The sequence below is a fragment of the Triturus cristatus genome, chromosome 5_1 (genome assembly GCF_964204655.1).
Source record: "Triturus cristatus chromosome 5_1, aTriCri1.1, whole genome shotgun sequence".
In the NCBI taxonomy this organism is placed as follows: domain Eukaryota; kingdom Metazoa; phylum Chordata; class Amphibia; order Caudata; family Salamandridae; genus Triturus; species Triturus cristatus.
In genome coordinates this window covers 779,280,618-779,297,722 of record NC_140587.1, presented here as the reverse complement: position 1 = coordinate 779,297,722, position 17,105 = coordinate 779,280,618, and the positions used below count along the sequence as shown (strand labels likewise).

Below are 17,105 nucleotides of genomic sequence, written 5' to 3'. Positions count from 1 at the left end.
AACTTCTGTTCTCAGTCTCTGAAAAAAGAGATTTATAGTGACATCTCTTCTATAATATTGTTGTAAAGATGTTTCAAATAGCCTTATTTGTTGTATAATGAAGTCGTATTTATTCTTTAAGATAAATTCAGCAAGACTTACAAGCGAGCAATACAGACACATAAAGTGTCGCTTATTAATCCCAGACAGCTTCTGCCCTCTACATTCCATTGCTGTGGTATATTAATGTGCTCTTAACAGTCCACATTCTACGTTCTATAAACCCATATTCATGTATTAAATGGATAACTATACAGTATGTACAACAAACACCTACGATTGATTTAACCTGTACTGCCAACGATGTTTAGTGCTTGTGCTTGGCAAATCCAAGCATGTTTAATTTATATGCCAGCTGGATACCCATTTAAGAGGACAGTATTTTCTGCTGGACTGGAAGGAAACTGGAGGGAGAGGGGGGCGTTCAGGTAAATGTAGCTGTTATTGGTGTAGGAAAACTGTAACCATGTGTATTTTTTGGCTACAATGTAACAGAACTTCTAAAATCTAAGATTGTGTTGGTTGTGATTAGGTGTCCAATGTACTGTTGTTTGACCTGTGTTTTGCAGTGAGCTGATCAAGACAGCAGATGGAGGGCAACTTTCTCTGGATTGGTTTGAAAACGAATGTAGCACTTCTTACCCTGATCCAGTCTCAAGACCCACTGTCCTTTTGTTGCCTGGCATGACCGGAACCAGCCGGGAATCCTACATACTTCATTTGGTTCATCAGAGCGAGCTCTTAGGCTACAGGTATTAGGATGAACGTTTTTTATTTGTTTGTGTTTTGTTTATCCTACTTTATTAATGTTAATCATGATTCTGCACCTTTTAAAGATGAAACCATGTCAAGAATTTGGTGACGTTATAGAACTGTTTCCTGAATAAATTCATGCTTTAATCAGAAACAAACGGGAATGCGGCATGAAGGGACCACAGCTACATTACAATTTCAAGTAAAGGTGCTATTGATTGTGGTTGTCACCTCCTGTGAGGGCTGGAGGACTGATGAACTTTAAACCCCATTGGCCATGGGTTCTCTGATGCGCAGAGTGTCCCAGAAAGAAGAGAAGACAATCTGTAAACCCAGCATAACCTGTTCTTTGGTAGTAGATAGTACTCTTCATATTTTTCCTATACAGATTTTCACCAATTTGTTTATTTAATTATTTAAAAAATTTACATATGTAGGGTGAAAATATGCAAAAAATGCATTTTTATTTGTGCAAAATCAGTATGAATGCAGAGAGGACGAAATTAGGGCTTTGGAGTTAAATAGTGTGTAGTCTTCACTTATTTGTATATATGGTTTTATGCAGCACATATCTACTCCGTGAGTAGGGAGTGATAGAGCTGAGGAAGGGCTCTTAACAGAAATGTGGGTGGTAAAGCGAATTACAGTTGCTTTTTGTCAAGTAATTCCTCATATACGTGGGAGGGCTGCGGGCCGAGTGGGAGAAGGGAGCATGAAGATAGTCAGAGGGAGCAATCCCCCAATAAGAAGGGGGAAACCTGGAATAGGATAAGGCAGGTAAAACAGGGGAACTACAAGCAACCTAAATAGAAGGAAATTACCTGCCAACAAGTGGATAATGGAACACGGCCCGGTGTAGGGTCCAAACAATTAATACTCACAACCAAATAGGCAAACCAGGACAATCGGCAACTCAGAAAGGATGTCACTAGATTTATTAAATCATTTTTTATTTTTTAAAACATGTATAGATGCAAAAAATTATTTTTTTCCTCTTTTTAGATATATTGAATAACAGCACAAGACAAAGACGGATATTGAAAACATTACAAATTCATAAGGATGACACTGGTAACAGTCCCACACAACTCCCTCAAGACAACACAATCATACTACTACACATTCAGAAACAACATCATACATCAAATCACATCAATACACAAAATAAAAACAATAGGTGATTAGATGAAAATTCAGCTTTTCAAATTCACTGGATAGAATTTCAGCAGCCAAGTAGGCTTAGGAACGCCAGTGAATACAGTTTCAGGAGCCCGGTGGGCTTAAAAAACGCCAACGCGCGTTTCGGTGTCACGACCCAACGGGGGCTACACCTTCATCAGGGCGAGGGAGGGCATATGAGGTGGGCTCCTGAAACTGTATCAGGATGCATCTCACCCACTGATACGCTATGTGTAATGTTTCTGCATCCAGTCCCATTCATTATAGGATCCTAGCTCACACCATCCGGGCGTCCCATATTCAATTATAGGGACTGACTCCTAGCACATGGCAGTGCACTGCCCCTTAGCAGACTACCTTGATCAATTTAAGCGCCCCGTTCTTAGTCCGAACACCTTCCATTTTAAAAAAAAACATGAGATCAGCATTTTGATCGGTGTCCCAAACAAACTCTGCCTGTATGCAAACCAGCCCCGTTCAGACCATGCCACCTTGTCGGGACAAAGAACTTACTACACACATAGCGTATCAGTGGGTGAGATGCATTCTGATACACGTCTCTTCTTCCACAGGTGCTTTATGAGCTGACGAGAGTGCTGCCGTAAAAAGCGGTGGTAAAGTGTTTAATTGTACCACCAGTGGCATAGTGGAGGCAGGTACGAATGCCCTCCGCCTCCTCATGGTAAATACTCTGGTGTTCTGTGAACATCAGCAACCATTGTATATGTATCTGTGATTACAATCACGGGTGGTTGGTGTATGCCAAGTGTTAATGGAACGGACACGGTTGATTCTGTTTCTGGTTTTTTATTATTCAACAGCCCTCCCGCAACAGACAAACATACATCCAGTGAGGTGATTGAAACCCTTGCCCTGACGAATTTGCCAGAACGAAGTTAAGTGGCAATGAAACATGTTGGCCTTCTTTATAAAGGTTTATAACATTCAGTGTTTTTAGTTTGAGTAGGCTCACCGGTCTGAATAAAAGAGGGCGATTATATCGGGAGTCTTCAACTCAATTTTAAACATTGCACCGAACAGTTGTTCCTTGCAATACTCGGGTTTCTTTTCTTCTTCTACTTTTGATGGGAACAGTAAAACTATATTCTTTAAGGGGCTGTTCCCCCTCCTTTCCCTCACTGTTTTCTTTTTCTTGTTTTCTGTGAGTGGGCATCCAATGATGAGAAACGTGGGCATACTAGCGAGAACCGGCTAGCAGCCTCCCTGGTGGTGCGTACGTGAGGGGCCCACTCACCTTTTTCACCCTCACTTGTCTGGAAGTACTTTTTGACTTTTCTTTGTGACGGTGTTGGTTGTTGGAGGGCTGCTGTTGTCTCTAACGTCTGAGGGGAATAGGACCACAATTTTCTGGATATAATACCAGTAGTAGAAGACATACAAGTAATGTCTCGAAGTCTTGTGGGTCCTTAACACTGGTAAAAATCAGATCCCTCTATAGTGCCTAACCCTATTTGATTTATTGATAAAAGAATAGACCACAATTGTTGTGCATAACATAGTCAAAGGCACTGGATGAATCAACAAAAGCTAAAAACATGTGGCCTTTCTTAATCAAGGTATTCATTCCTACTAAAAGGTTGAGATTTAATCCCTGCTCAATTGTCTCAAAACCACTACGGAAACCATATTGAAGATCTGAAAGAATCTCATTATTTACAGCCCACTCTTTTAATATATTCAATATAACACAGCCAACAACTTTCACCAGAGAATACAGTAGTGAGATGGGTTGATAACAAGCTGGGTTAGACCGGCCAACCTTCTCATAGATGGGAACGATAACTGACTCTGACCAAATGTTCAAAAAGCCCACACTACAACACACCCCCAGCACCATCATCAATATGGGGCCCCAAAAGGAAATGTTTACCTTAAAAGGGTTGATGGGAATTTAGTCAGGACCCGGTGCTTTTCCGCCCTTACTAGACATAGCTCTATTAACATCATCTAGTGAGATTGAGAGGCTGTCAAGGTTGCATGCGGTATCCTTAGGGGTGACAACATGATCAACAGTTGCCAGCGCTGCCGACACCCTGCTGAAATTTAAATATATATCTTAGAGAAGTGAGTCACCCAGTCGGATTCCATGATAGCGGCCTCTAATCTTGGACCCCTCTCATATATTAAGTATGGAATATTTATAACACAGCAAAAAAACAATACTGTCTTTATTTGAACTTGCTTCAATAAGAGACTCCCAGGCTTCATCCCTTAAGTCTTTTTCTCTAGCCTTTAGAACTAGTTTATATTCAAGTCTACCCATCTGCATTTCCAGTGTACACCTTGGTGATTTGTTGAGAGCAGCCATAAGTCACTTATGAGCCTTAGGACATTTGGAGTTGAACCAACCTGGTCTACTATGACTAGACTGGTGTCTAGTATCTGTTAACCATTCATTGATCCCCAAATTAATGGTAAGAAAAGCATTTACAATATCACTTGGGTTAGATGCATCATTTAGTCAGATCTCAAAAGCCTCTCTCTTATTGGTAACTAGCTTTTCTAGGAGATTATCCAAATTAACTTGGGAGCAGCGTAGTGACAGACCATTACCGGGTGCTATCTTGATATTATCTGGTACTTGTTCTATATCACTCCCTATTTGGCTCATCAAACCACTAAAGTTAAGATTTATACTCTGTGGCACATGGTTGCTCAAAGAAATGGTATGTGTGGTAAAATGAGATAACAGTGTGGAAAGACTGTGAGATTATGCAATATAATCAATAACTATGTTGTCACCCCTTCCATTAAATGTACAATTAAACAGGACTGGCGGCACGCAGTTTGTAGGTAAAAGCAAAGTTATATTTAAACAACAATCCATTCAGTTTATCACCATAGTCATTATGAATAAAGCGAGATTGATCCTCTTCAGGAGTGTCCTTCAGACCACAAATCTTTTTTGATGGCAAGGGGCACAAGTGTATGTTAGAATTGCCACCCCAGAGTATAGTGACTACCTCATTATCCCTCTTACAGGTGGACCTGAGATCTAAATCCAACTGGCCAAGAACCACCGGTAAATCCCTCTGCGGTGCATTGTTATAAAAATTAACTAGCCCAAGGTGATAATGAGGCAGTATATCAAGAAGAATAATTTGAAAATACAAATTAGTCACCACAGATGTTATATTAGAAAAAGGTATGTTGTTGGATATGTAGGTACATGGACCACCCATAGCTCTACCAGCATTGTAAGGCACTGTTAATGTGGACAGGCTCAACAGTCTCTTGGAAACATAGAACCTGAAAATTAGTTACAAACTTCAACCATTCTGGAATGTCAACCTTAGCACAAACACATGCCTTATAATTAATTTGAGTTGAAACACCCTTGAGCCTTGAATCTATAATGGAAGAACTAGCCATATTATTTAGGTATAAGGGGGAGTGGAATTTTGGCATGCTGTTGACATGATTTAAACGTAATAAAGACCCACCGTACTCTTTAGCTTGGTCATTACCAGGTAAGAGATCCACACTTAGATTAGTGGTAAGTCAATCGATACCAAGTAATGTCGCTAACATGGCAAAATGATTGAGTTGAATTAGTAGGACGGTATTCAGAAGCGTGGACAGATAGTGGTCTAGCGGACAAGCTTGGATAGTTGGCTGTTATCGATGGTCAAGAGAAATAGCCAACAGTAGTACAGATATTTGATGTTTAGACACAGGTAGGGAGCTTGTTCTATGCAGGATAGTTTCAACTAAATTAGGTGATTTAAAAGACAGAAATACACAGTCACCATATGTAAGATTTTAGACCCCCCTGCTGACCCATTTTACTTTTCTCACCATTTTAACCTCATCAAAAAGGACCCCCAGTACCCCTGCTTTATTACTCACCAAGTTCAAAGACCTATTTCTCAGGGATTCCCAAGGTTCAGTAACTGCAGTGGGTAAAATAGGTATGTTAGCCAAAATTACGACATAAGGTGTTGCTTCTAGGGGCAGATAAAAGAAATCAAATTTCTTGCCCAAGTTACCTATAACTAAGTCATTGCAAAATCGCATGCTTTGGGAAGGCGGAGAAATCATATTGTGGGTCTCACTTGAAATGTTCAGGCCACATCATCTGATATGTGCAATCAGTTTACTATGAATCTGGTATATATCCGAAGTCTGTCTTCATGTGATCTCCATGTGCACATGATCCAATATTGAAATATCATTCATCTCCACTGCCAGCAACGTATCAATCATATTGTGAGTTATGGTCAATTTGAGTGTTATGGTCGATTTGGGTAAAAGACCCATGCGTGTGGGAACAAAATTATTAGCATCTTGTATTGGGGTGTAGAGTCTGCCAGTCTTCCAAACCCAATTCCTGAAACATTTTGAAAAACCCCTTTGAGCCTACCCCTAATCCCACTCCACCTACAGTCGTTCTGTCCATATCTGAGGGCCATATTATCTTACAATCACCCCAAGTAAACACTCTTTTCTTTGTATCGTCTATTAACCTACTTAGGGCATCATTCAGGATGACTGCATGGTATTGTTTTCAGATGAATCATTGAATATCTCCCACAAGAGTTCCTCAGAATAGATCATTTCTATATAACCAGTCCCCATTGGCAGAGTATGTCTTCCCGTTCTGCACTGGAGAAACTGGACGTCTAAACCTAATTGGAGCAGCAGTTCTATCTCATTGTAAATAGGTCTAACTGAAGAAGATGGATCACCTGCAAAAGTAAAATCCAGGCTGTGTCGGCTGATAGCTAAAAAAAAAGAAAAACACCACAGGTGATGGACAGAATGCAGAACAATGTCATACATTCACCCCAGTACAGAGATATGGGCCTAAATCCGTCGTTTTTTTGCTCACCATGCCATTCCAGTTTGAACCCAGCCATATGCAAATCAGTCTTGACCCTGTGCCTCATGGGAACAGTCCAGCCCGAACTGCCAAGCCAGGTCCTCCCTGGACTGGAACCAAGCATCCTAGGACCGGTTTCGGAGTTTCACCCCTCTTCAGCAAGGATAGCTTGATTCCAGTGGCATGGAGAGCACGGGACTCACGTCTGAGCATACCCGTCCCACTCAGGGTGACAAATGCAAAAACAACAGTTGATGGACAGAATGCAGAACAATGTCATACATTCACCCCAGTACAGAGATCTGGGCCTAAATCCATCGTTTTTTTGCTCACCATGCCATTCCAGTTTGAACCCAGGCATACGCAAATCATTCTTGACCCTGTGCCTTGGTTTTGCTTTGTTCGCCCTAAATTGGCAGGGTATGCCCAGACGTGGGTCCATTGCTCACTTTGCCACTGGATTCAAGCTAGCCTGGCTGATGACGGCTGATTAGTCAGAAACCGGTCCCAGGATGCTTGTTTCCGGTCCAGAGAAGACATAGGTTGGCAATTCGGCCTGGACTGTTCCCATGAGGCACAGGGTCAGACTGATTTGCATATGGCCATGTCTGAACTGGGGTGGCGGAGTGAGCTAAAGAATGATGATGGATTAAACCCAGATCAGTTGACTGGGGGTGAGTGCTTGCAATGTTCAACACTCCGTCCATCATCCCCTTTGGTTTTGCTCGGCTGATAGATATCCATACTCTAGGACGTTTGTATTTGGGAGCTTAAAGCTTTAACATTCAAAGACAACAGTTCAGTAGGCATACTTGATTGTCAATAAAAATGATCTCTGTTCTTTACGTGTGCTCTAAACCTATAGTGATTCATGTGACTTGAGGTACCCTTAAAAGAACCAACATGTTTAAGAAGATCAATACCATGTAAAACAGCCTGAAACATATTACATGCAACAACTCTCCACTCCAAAGCTGAATTAGAGTGCTATCTAATCACAGTGGTTTCTGTCAATGTTTTAAAAGGTTGACATATGGCTCTGTCAAAAATGGTGGCTGCCCATCAAATTTTTACCATGTTTTTGTTTTTTCAAAAACAAAATCCCAAAGCGGGATTTTGTGTTTTAAAATGCAACTTATGACCTTCACACCATTGAAGTTGTCTCCCATGGTGTGGGGGTCATTTAAACATTTCCACTGTCCCTTACAATCGGGTTTTTCACTGGTAAGGGAGTGAAAACTGGCAATTGAACCGCCCACTCTAAATTAGGACAAATTAAATGGCCTGTACTCTGTCAAGCTGTCAGAGAAGTATGTCAGCGACAGAGCCAGAGTAGGCGTCTGTAGCTGACATAGTTAAGGTGGGTATTAAAAACCAGAAAGAAGTGAAGCTTTGGTAAAACTTTATTCCTGGCAACCACCAACAGGTCTCTTCACCAGCTTGACAAAGGAAAGAATGCCTCATGACAGTCCATGAGGTCATCTATTTCCATGGCTCGAGCTAATTGATTACAACACACCCTCTTTACCAAAACATAAAAAACAAGGCAAAAACAAGAAGTAAGAAGAGCATGCTAATACAAAATTGGTACATTAGATATGACAAGAAGAAAAAATCGTCGCCAGCATTAAAAACCAGAAAGAAGTGAAGCTTTGGTAAAACTTTATTCCTGGCAATCACCGGTCTCTCTTCCCCAGCTTGTCCAAGGAAAGAATGCCTCATGACAATCTATGAGGTCATCTATTTCCATGGCTCGAGCTAATTGATTACAACAGTGGGCCCGCCTGTAAATCAGTCAGGTTGAATTGGGATTTGGCTGAGAGGGTACTCCCTCTCCACAAAACTCTAAATCAAGCCCAGAGACTAAAATATCAACTCTTGAGGTGTTTAGAAGTGACATTTTAAAAGAGAAGATCGTCCTGCAGCTCCCAGTATGAGCTCCGCCTTCCTTCTCAGACTCCTACCCCCGAGGACTTCCCTCTTCTCCAGGATTGCTACTCCCGATGAAGCCCGGTGTCAGAAGAGGGAAATGGCTGAGAAACAAGACAAAAGAGTTACTATTGAAAGACTAAAAAAGCATATCATTTATTGGTATATAAATAGAAGTAAATGAGTAAATACAAATTTACATATATTTGAAAAATAAATAATCTCACTGCAAACATTGTCTCGTTCTTTTGGTGTGTGTTTTGAATCCTGTTTAGTTTTTAACCCTTAGCTATGTGCACAATCTTTATTTGACCTTTTATAACTTCTGGTCTGCTGACTATTAAGCGCCTCGTTTTGAAAGCCTCTTCAATATGTTTTCTACTTTCCCCATGAATGTATTGCTCTTCTCTACTGATTTGCCTTTTTTAATATTTTAGCATGCCAGGTTTGAGGACACCCCAGTCTCCCATGTTGCTTACTTAACTTTTGCTGTCACCCTTCCTTTTCGCCATACTTCTCAGGATCTTTCTAGCAAAACAGGACGGAACTGTACTCACTTACACTTTTCTGCCCCTGTCCCAATTTTAACATGTCTCATTGTACTCACTCTTTTAGGAGACCCTTGTACTTGCAGCCACTTCTCATTGCAGCCTTAAATGCCATTACTTCTCTCTGCTTCTGTCCCACTTCATACCCCTGAACACCTCTGCTGTAGTGCTCACTTCACTTCTGCAGACCCTGACCCACTTGTCCCCATCCATTTCTCATTGTGCACTTGTTATGTTTTTTTTTAAATTCAGTTTTTCTTTTGATCAATTATAGTGTTTTCCACTTTTATTTTGTTCACCTATTACTTTTCGTTTTTATTTTGAGCCATCCATTCAAATTGCAAGGAAGGGGCTAAGAATTACAACGAAGTCAGCCAGAGAACCTTCAGGGTTGGAGAAAAATCCCGATGGTTGAATGTAAAGCCATTCAGATTATTTTACTATGTAAAGACATGTAGACATGAACTATAGTGTGGGCCTAAATGTTACAGGGTCTTCTGAAGGAGAATTTTGAGATGTGTTGCTGTCATTTGGAGTCTGAAAGTGCTGAAGAAGTGGATAACTGCAACACGATCTCAAGGAAAGATGGCAGTTCGGGCTGGACTCTTACCACAAGGAACAGGGTCAAGACTGATTGGCATATGGCTTAGTCCAAACTGGGGTGGTGTGGTGAGCAAAAGAATGATGGATTTAACCCAGATCCTTGTGACTGGGGGTGAATGTTTGCACTGTCCAGCATTCCGTCCATCAATTGTTTCTTTTGCATATGTTGCCCTAAGTGGGAAGGGTAAACCCAGACGTGGGTCCCGTGCTCTCTACACCGCTGGGTTCAAGCTAGCCTGGCTGATGAAGGGTGATGCCCTGAAACCGGACCCAGGATGCTTGTTTTCGGTCCAAGGAGGACCTGGCTTGGCAGTTCGGGCCGGACTGTTCCCACAAGGAACAGAGTCAAGACTGATTTCCATATGGCTGGGTCCAAACTGGGGTTGTGTGGTAAGCAAAATAATGATGGATTTAACCCAGACCCTTGTGACTTGGGGTGAATGTTTGCATTGTCCAGCATTCCGTCCATCAATTGTTTCTTTTGAAGAAGTGGATAACGGTAACACGATCTTTTGAATTTCTGAGATAGTCGCCCACCGGAGAACATTTTAATTTACCCCATGAAAGCAAGCATCTCAAGAACATCAAATATGAATATAAAATATACATTTATGGGCATCCTAGTTTAGGTAAGGTGCTGAATAATAGAAAACTTTTATTGACTGAGGAAAATAGCTGATAGTAATAAAATAAGTACATCTTTCATATCTCCAGCCTCTCTTGAGAATGTGCTTCAGATGGAAGCAAGGATGATTAATTCCTATAAGAGGTCAGTCTTAATTTTAAACAATCATTTGCAAACCCAGTTGGTCAGTATTAAAATGAGATGGCTGGCAGTAGATGGTAAATAAATGCATTTGTTTAAATTAATTAAATACATTACAAACTAGGTTTCAAGTTAGGCCAACTGGTAGGTTCAGATTTAATTTCAGGTTGCACTCCACCAGGAGCATGATGCTCAGCCCATCGTGGAATGAGCTTTGCAAACTGGCCAATGTGAAACACACCCCAAACATTCCACAAACATGCTCAGCACTGATATCACTCACGCAGGCATAGACAAAAGAATACAAGTCATAACAATCTAACTTGCACTTTGAGGCTTGACTAAAACATTAAACAAGCACTGGCAATGCCAACCAGTTTGGCTTGTGAATGAAAGTTCCTTTTTTGTGCCATTGATCGGTTTAGGCACCTGTCAAGTAATCATAATTCGGTGTGTCACTCATATTTGTACTCATGCATCCATTCTCCCATAAACAGACTCATTCTTAGATTCACCCTCTGACACAACCACAATAAAACACTCACAAACTGTTATATACAAGATAAATGAAAACAATGCAAGTAGAAAAAAAGAAAACAAGCTGCTGTGTAAATACAACAGGTATACGCTTGCAGTAAAGAAACTAAACATAGCAGTGGCATTGTACATAGCGCATCATTGTTTTACAGTTCCAGCATGGCCAATCCTGCGGCCATCTTGGAATGATAAAACAATGATACACTATGGGCATTCCCTCATGGTCTTCTGGTTTAGAGGAAAGGGCCATGCTATATGCAGTGCACTGCAGATAAAATGAGTGTCAAGCAAGTGGACTGCTAGCACTGCCTGTGGAAATGTAGTATCCTCTTAAGAAAAATTTAAATTAAAATAAGAGAAAGAAAGAAATAAAAGGAGAATTAGGAATGTAGGGAATTGAAAACCAAAGGACTGGCCAGTCAGCCCTCAAAAATGAAGAAAAGTTCATTTTCAGGTGGATGTGCACTTGTGATCCACAATGCTGTCATTCACAGGGCAAGACAGCCAATGACTGATGTGAACTAAACCATTGCCCTGGATGGAAGCATAGGTAAACGACACCCAGATAGGCCAGAGGCAGAAGCGGGCTGACCCCATGGATATATATTTGATTATATAGATAGCGTCTTTCTTGTTTTTTTATTACATGAACCTGACAGACGGCTAAACCTCTCAGGCCTTCTGAAGGGATTTTAGCAAGAATTATCATAGTGCAAATCTTCTACTCCTGGGGCTTGTCAAAGGGGGCGACCAGCTCCCAACTCCTTCCCTACAAGGGTAATCTGTGCAATTTCATGTAACAAAACACCTGACTGCAGGCTTTAACAATGTGCAAGAACAATCCACACTGTAAGGCATATTGGCTTTAACATATGTGCTACATTGTAAAGAAATCAGACCTACTGCCTTTGTTGTATCTTTTCAAAATAAATAGATTAGACCTATGCCATATGAAATTCATTTCCCAGTGAATTAATCAGCCCTACAGCTGTTATCATTGGCTTGTCACTATAATCAAATGTGGCCCGCAGTATTGAGCTTAAGCCTTCCACTAAGGCATCCAGACATACAGTTGCTAATGTATACAATATTACAGTTGGCAGAGAAAAATACTATCTATCCTATGAGGATCTAACAAGGGTTGTCAGAGGGGGTTTGCAACACCAAAGACCTTTTATAGTACGGTACTTTGTGAAAATCCCTGTGTCCATCGCAGTTGCGGGACTGGGACCAGTCCTTGCCAGGTCACGTACCCATGATGAAACAACTGGGGCCAGTCCTAATGACTTCCTCCAGAGCACGTTCATCAGGTACGTCCAATAAAATGAAGTCCAAATGGGCTTCTTTCCAGTTCTTCTCCCCTAATTTACCCAAGGGGGCACATGGAGTCTCTTCTCTAGGACCCACTTCAAATCCTGGTCCATGCCAGACCAAGTTCCCAGAGCTACTTCTGCCCGGATCCAGGGTTTCTGGCAGTGATAATGTGCTTATTTGTGCTATTGGCTCCTTCTGGAGCATCTTTGGGCCGGATGGACCTGAGAGATTCTCCAACTGAACCTTCACCAGCGGAACCTTTCTCGGTGCTGGGTGCACTCTTCAGGTTTGTGCCTGCATCCATTCTGACTCTGCCACAGGTTCCACCCCATTATGTCAACCCTGGCCAGAGTATCAGCCTTTGACGCCAGTGGCACCTTTACTGGCACCATACACCCCAGGCCTGTCTGATCTCTGTATAGCATTGCGTCGACCCTGTCCAAATCAGACTTCGATGCCCCTACCTCTTTTGACAACTCTTTCTGGCTTTCACACTGTTTACCTTCCTCCATGACATTTTTGGGATGGATTCTGACATGCGAGAATGATATTGGCCAGACTCAGAAGGATATATATTAGACACAAGAGGGCCCTGTAGGCTAAGATTAGGAGGGGACAACACCAGGGGGAAAATCAGCAAAGTACAAGAAAGAAAAGTACTCTTCCACTTACTTTCAGGTAGGTATAACTCAATAGATAATCGATACATGAATCAGACATATCTAAAAACTATTTTATTACATTATATAAAAAGAATTCTGCAATATATTGTAAGTACACTTACATTTTTGTGTATCATGGCCTCGCTATCCTGCTACAAAGATCTAAAAACCATACTATACTCATACATCAAAGGATCCAGACACATTCATTAAGAGAAACACACTTCCAACCTATTCACTAAAAATGGTGAGAATCCCATATTGACATCACTCTGATTCCTTAATCAATTACATATAATCCAAGAATCAATTGGCATTCCACACAACGGATACAGAATATGTCTAAAGTAATATCTTTTAACACATATCATCCATATACATCAATGATTAACTTAACACAAGAATTAAGTTGAATTGAAGCAGCATTTCTAGAGCGCATGGTTACCCGAGGGCATCCCAGCGCTGCGGCCATGCGATCATAGGCTCGGAGCAGTATTTAGGGAAAGAGAAAAGTTTTAATTTGTTTCCGAAAGGTCAAATAATTTGGTTCAAGCCGGATCTGAAGGGGGAGGCGATTCCACAGCTTGGTAACATTATATGAAAAAAGACATCCTCCGCTCCTTGTTCTTTTTATTTTTGGTACTACTACCAGATTTTTATTGCCCGACCTTAAGGCCCTATTAGCATGATAGGGCCGAATAGTAGATCAGATGAAGGAGGATCCCTTCCCTGAAAGTGCTTTATGAGCCATGCATAATGCCTTGAATTAGATCCTATTGTGGATAGGAAGCCATTCGAGAGCCGCAAGGGCAGGCTTAACTGACAACCTATTGGGGATGTTCAATAACAGACATGCTGCTCAGTTTTGCCCTATCTGTAATTGTTTGTGGTACAGCATGGAGCTCCTAAATAGAGGGCGTTGGCATAGTCAAGCCGGGAGAGAATCAATGCTTGCACCAGCAATCTTCAAGCTGCAAAAGGTAGCAAAGGGAGGATTTTCCTTATCATTCTTAGGATCCCATAGGAACTGACTGCAACCTTCCATGCTTTTACCTTAAAATCAAGGTTCCGATCAAAACCAGACGCCCAGACTCTTAATCTGGTCTTTGGGAGAAGGGGCTGGACCCAGGCAGTTGGGCCAGGACGGTCCTATGTTGAGGGACGATGACTTGCCGAGGAACATCAGCTCTGTCTTAGCTCCGTTAAGTTTCAAGTATGAACATTCCATCCATAGTGAAACCTTCTCAAGGCACCTTATTAGACCATGTCCAGTACTATCCGGCTGATTGAAAGAGACAACCAGTTGGGTATCATCGGCATATGTGATAATCTGGATTCCGAAAGGTAGAACCACCTCCGCCAAAGACCTCATGTAGACATTAAATAATGTGGGGCTAAGGGAGGATCCCTGAGGAACCCCACATCTAAGCGGCATCTGTTCTGAGGTGATATCATCCTCATAGACTTCAAAAGATCTGTCCTCCAGAAAGGACTGCAGCCATTTCAGTGCTGTCCCAGCAACTCCCACATCAGTAAGTCTGGATCAGCAGCTGATGATTGACTGTGTCGAAGGCTGCGCTGAGGTCCAGAAGGATAATAGCAGCGCAGCCTCCGTCATCTAGTATTTTTCTAGTCTCTTCTACCACTGCCAGGAGAGCAGTCTCTGTACCTCGTAAGGATCTAAATCCCATCCGTGAAGGGTGGAGAGAGTCATTATTTTCCAAGAAATCAGAGAGTGCGGAGTTAACATGCTTCTCAGCAATTTTGCTGATTCCTGGCAGTAATGAGATGGGGCGTCATTCCCCTCCACTTCCGGGTCTAGATTGTTTTTTTTTAACAATGCTTTGACCATTGCCCGCTTCCAGGAAGGGGGACAAGTCCCGGCTGGAAAGAAGCATTAATCAAATCGAGGATCACCCGGGCAACGGTCTCCGTGACTAAGTTGAGGATGGTGGGGGGGGGGGGGGGGGGGGGGGAGGAATCCATGGGCGAACCAGACAAAAACAAATGCGCAAACAAGCGCTTCAGTGCAACACAAATAAGAATTTGTCATGCCACCTTCACCAGGGCGCTGAACATAGTATATAAATGGTAGTTGGGACCATCCAAGCACGAAAGACAGACCTTTCGGGAAGTCTGTTTCCAATTAGAATAACGATGTAGCAATATGTCGCTCAGCTCTTGTTCAAAATAACAGCACTTATAGGCAAAGCAGTATACTTCAGCCAAAGTATATTGCAAAATCCAATCAAGATATTCAAACAGAAATGGTCCTTTCCTTAGAGATAATCCAGATAGAGGGAATAAATGGCGAAGATCAAGATAGACTAAGGTGCATCAAAGTGTCTGTATCCCCAAGGACATAGGAAGATGTAGCAGTAAATCTCTCTCCTTTGCTATATAGAGTAGAAGTCCTGATATAACGAGCGAGGTGTCCTCCATCAATTTCACAATCAGAGGTTGTGGTATCAGGAGGATAACCGGTATGGCAAGCTGCAAGAAGCGAGCAGCCTTCTCACCTCGTTAGAATTGGTCTTGACCTCCCCCTCCCGGACCCACCACTGATATATATGCATCTTTCGTAATTGGGGTCCTCAAGACTACAGATGTGCTGGACCTCCAGCTGTCTGTACAGGAAGTGAAAACTAATCTCCTTACTGAGGTGCATCAGGCTGATCACTTTTTGACTGAGCTTCTCCTTCCATTTACTGAGGCCCTGACCAATGTTTTGTAGGGGTCCTAGCCCAGGGACTCCCATCAATCGCCAGATAGCCCATCGGCCTGCGCTAAAAAAAAACTTTTTCTTTTTGTCTCAACATTCATCTCCTGAGAGCATAGTGATGTAGGACTCTGCCAGCAAAATGAACCTGAATGTGTTGCCCTCTGCATCATCTGACAGAGTCTAAATGCATCAACACGTTCAGGCGTAGAGTGCTCTCGACCTTTAGGCTGGGCCTCCAATCCGTGAGCACCACATGTCTTTTGGGACATTATTCCCATGCCCTATGGGATTCTATGACCCAAGTCCTGTCCGTGGTTTCAGAGGAAGCCAGAGCTGTTCTTTCCCTTTCTCTTCCGGACGGCTGTGATGTGGCTAAGTTTTCGATTTGCTGTTGACTGGACATGATGGATTCTTTGGACAGGGCCATTGCAACCAGTGAGGGCCTCTGTCGATACACTTGAATGCAGGCCAATGGGTTCTCTTGGGGTGTCCAATCTAGCCTTATGGACATGCCCTTTGAAGGCTCCAGACCTTTTGGGATAATGAGGACTCCGTGTTGGAGTGCTTTAAGGAGAGTAGGACTATGTCCCTCTCACTTGGATTATTGGCCCCACCGTGCCAACCTCAGGGCCAGTTTCGCATTGGGAAAGGATTGGTTGGGGTTTTCTGTTGCATTACCTGTCATCACTGGATCAGAAATCACCTCAAACCTTTAGGGGCTGTGGGCGGGGATCCCATAATTCACATGGGCAACAGGGGCAGCGAGCAAGCGAGTCCACCACCTCGTCGGCTGCCTCATGCGCTAAGTCTATTTGATGGGTCCTTACCAGTACACAGCCACCCTGTTGGCAACAGGATTTACACTTACTACCAAGGAGGCATGTTATCACCTCAGACAAGGGGTGCTACAGATAGTTCAGCAGGGTTACGCTCTCCCATTCTTGGACCCCCTGCCTTCCTGGCTGACAGTGGACCATGTGTCCGCTTTCTGTTGGGAAGTGCAAGCTCTTTTGGCCAAAGGAACCATAGAGTAGGTGCCGACGCCAGGAGTAGGATGTGGTTGTTATTCCCACTACTTTCTGGTGCCCTCTGCCCTATTTAAATATTCGCCCTCTCAATGCATTTCTGTGGAACAACAAGTTCAAGATGCTTACCTTGTCTCAGTTCTTGCCTGCCCTCGACCCTGGAGACAGAATGATAGCAGTGGGCC

At 42.6% G+C, this 17,105-nt stretch overlaps 1 protein-coding gene across 2 annotated transcripts in view; it reads left to right on the top strand.

Moving 5' to 3' along the window:
- Nucleotides 1–17,105, top strand: part of LOC146831464 (phospholipase ABHD3-like) — a 455,115-nt gene that overhangs the window by 63,830 nt on the left and 374,180 nt on the right. For both annotated transcript variants that reach the window (XM_085605780.1, XM_085605779.1), the window contains exon 3: nucleotides 609–791. In XM_085605780.1, the coding sequence (XP_085461906.1) occupies nucleotides 609–791 (183 nt within the window). The remainder of the gene's footprint in view (nucleotides 1–608; nucleotides 792–17,105) is intronic.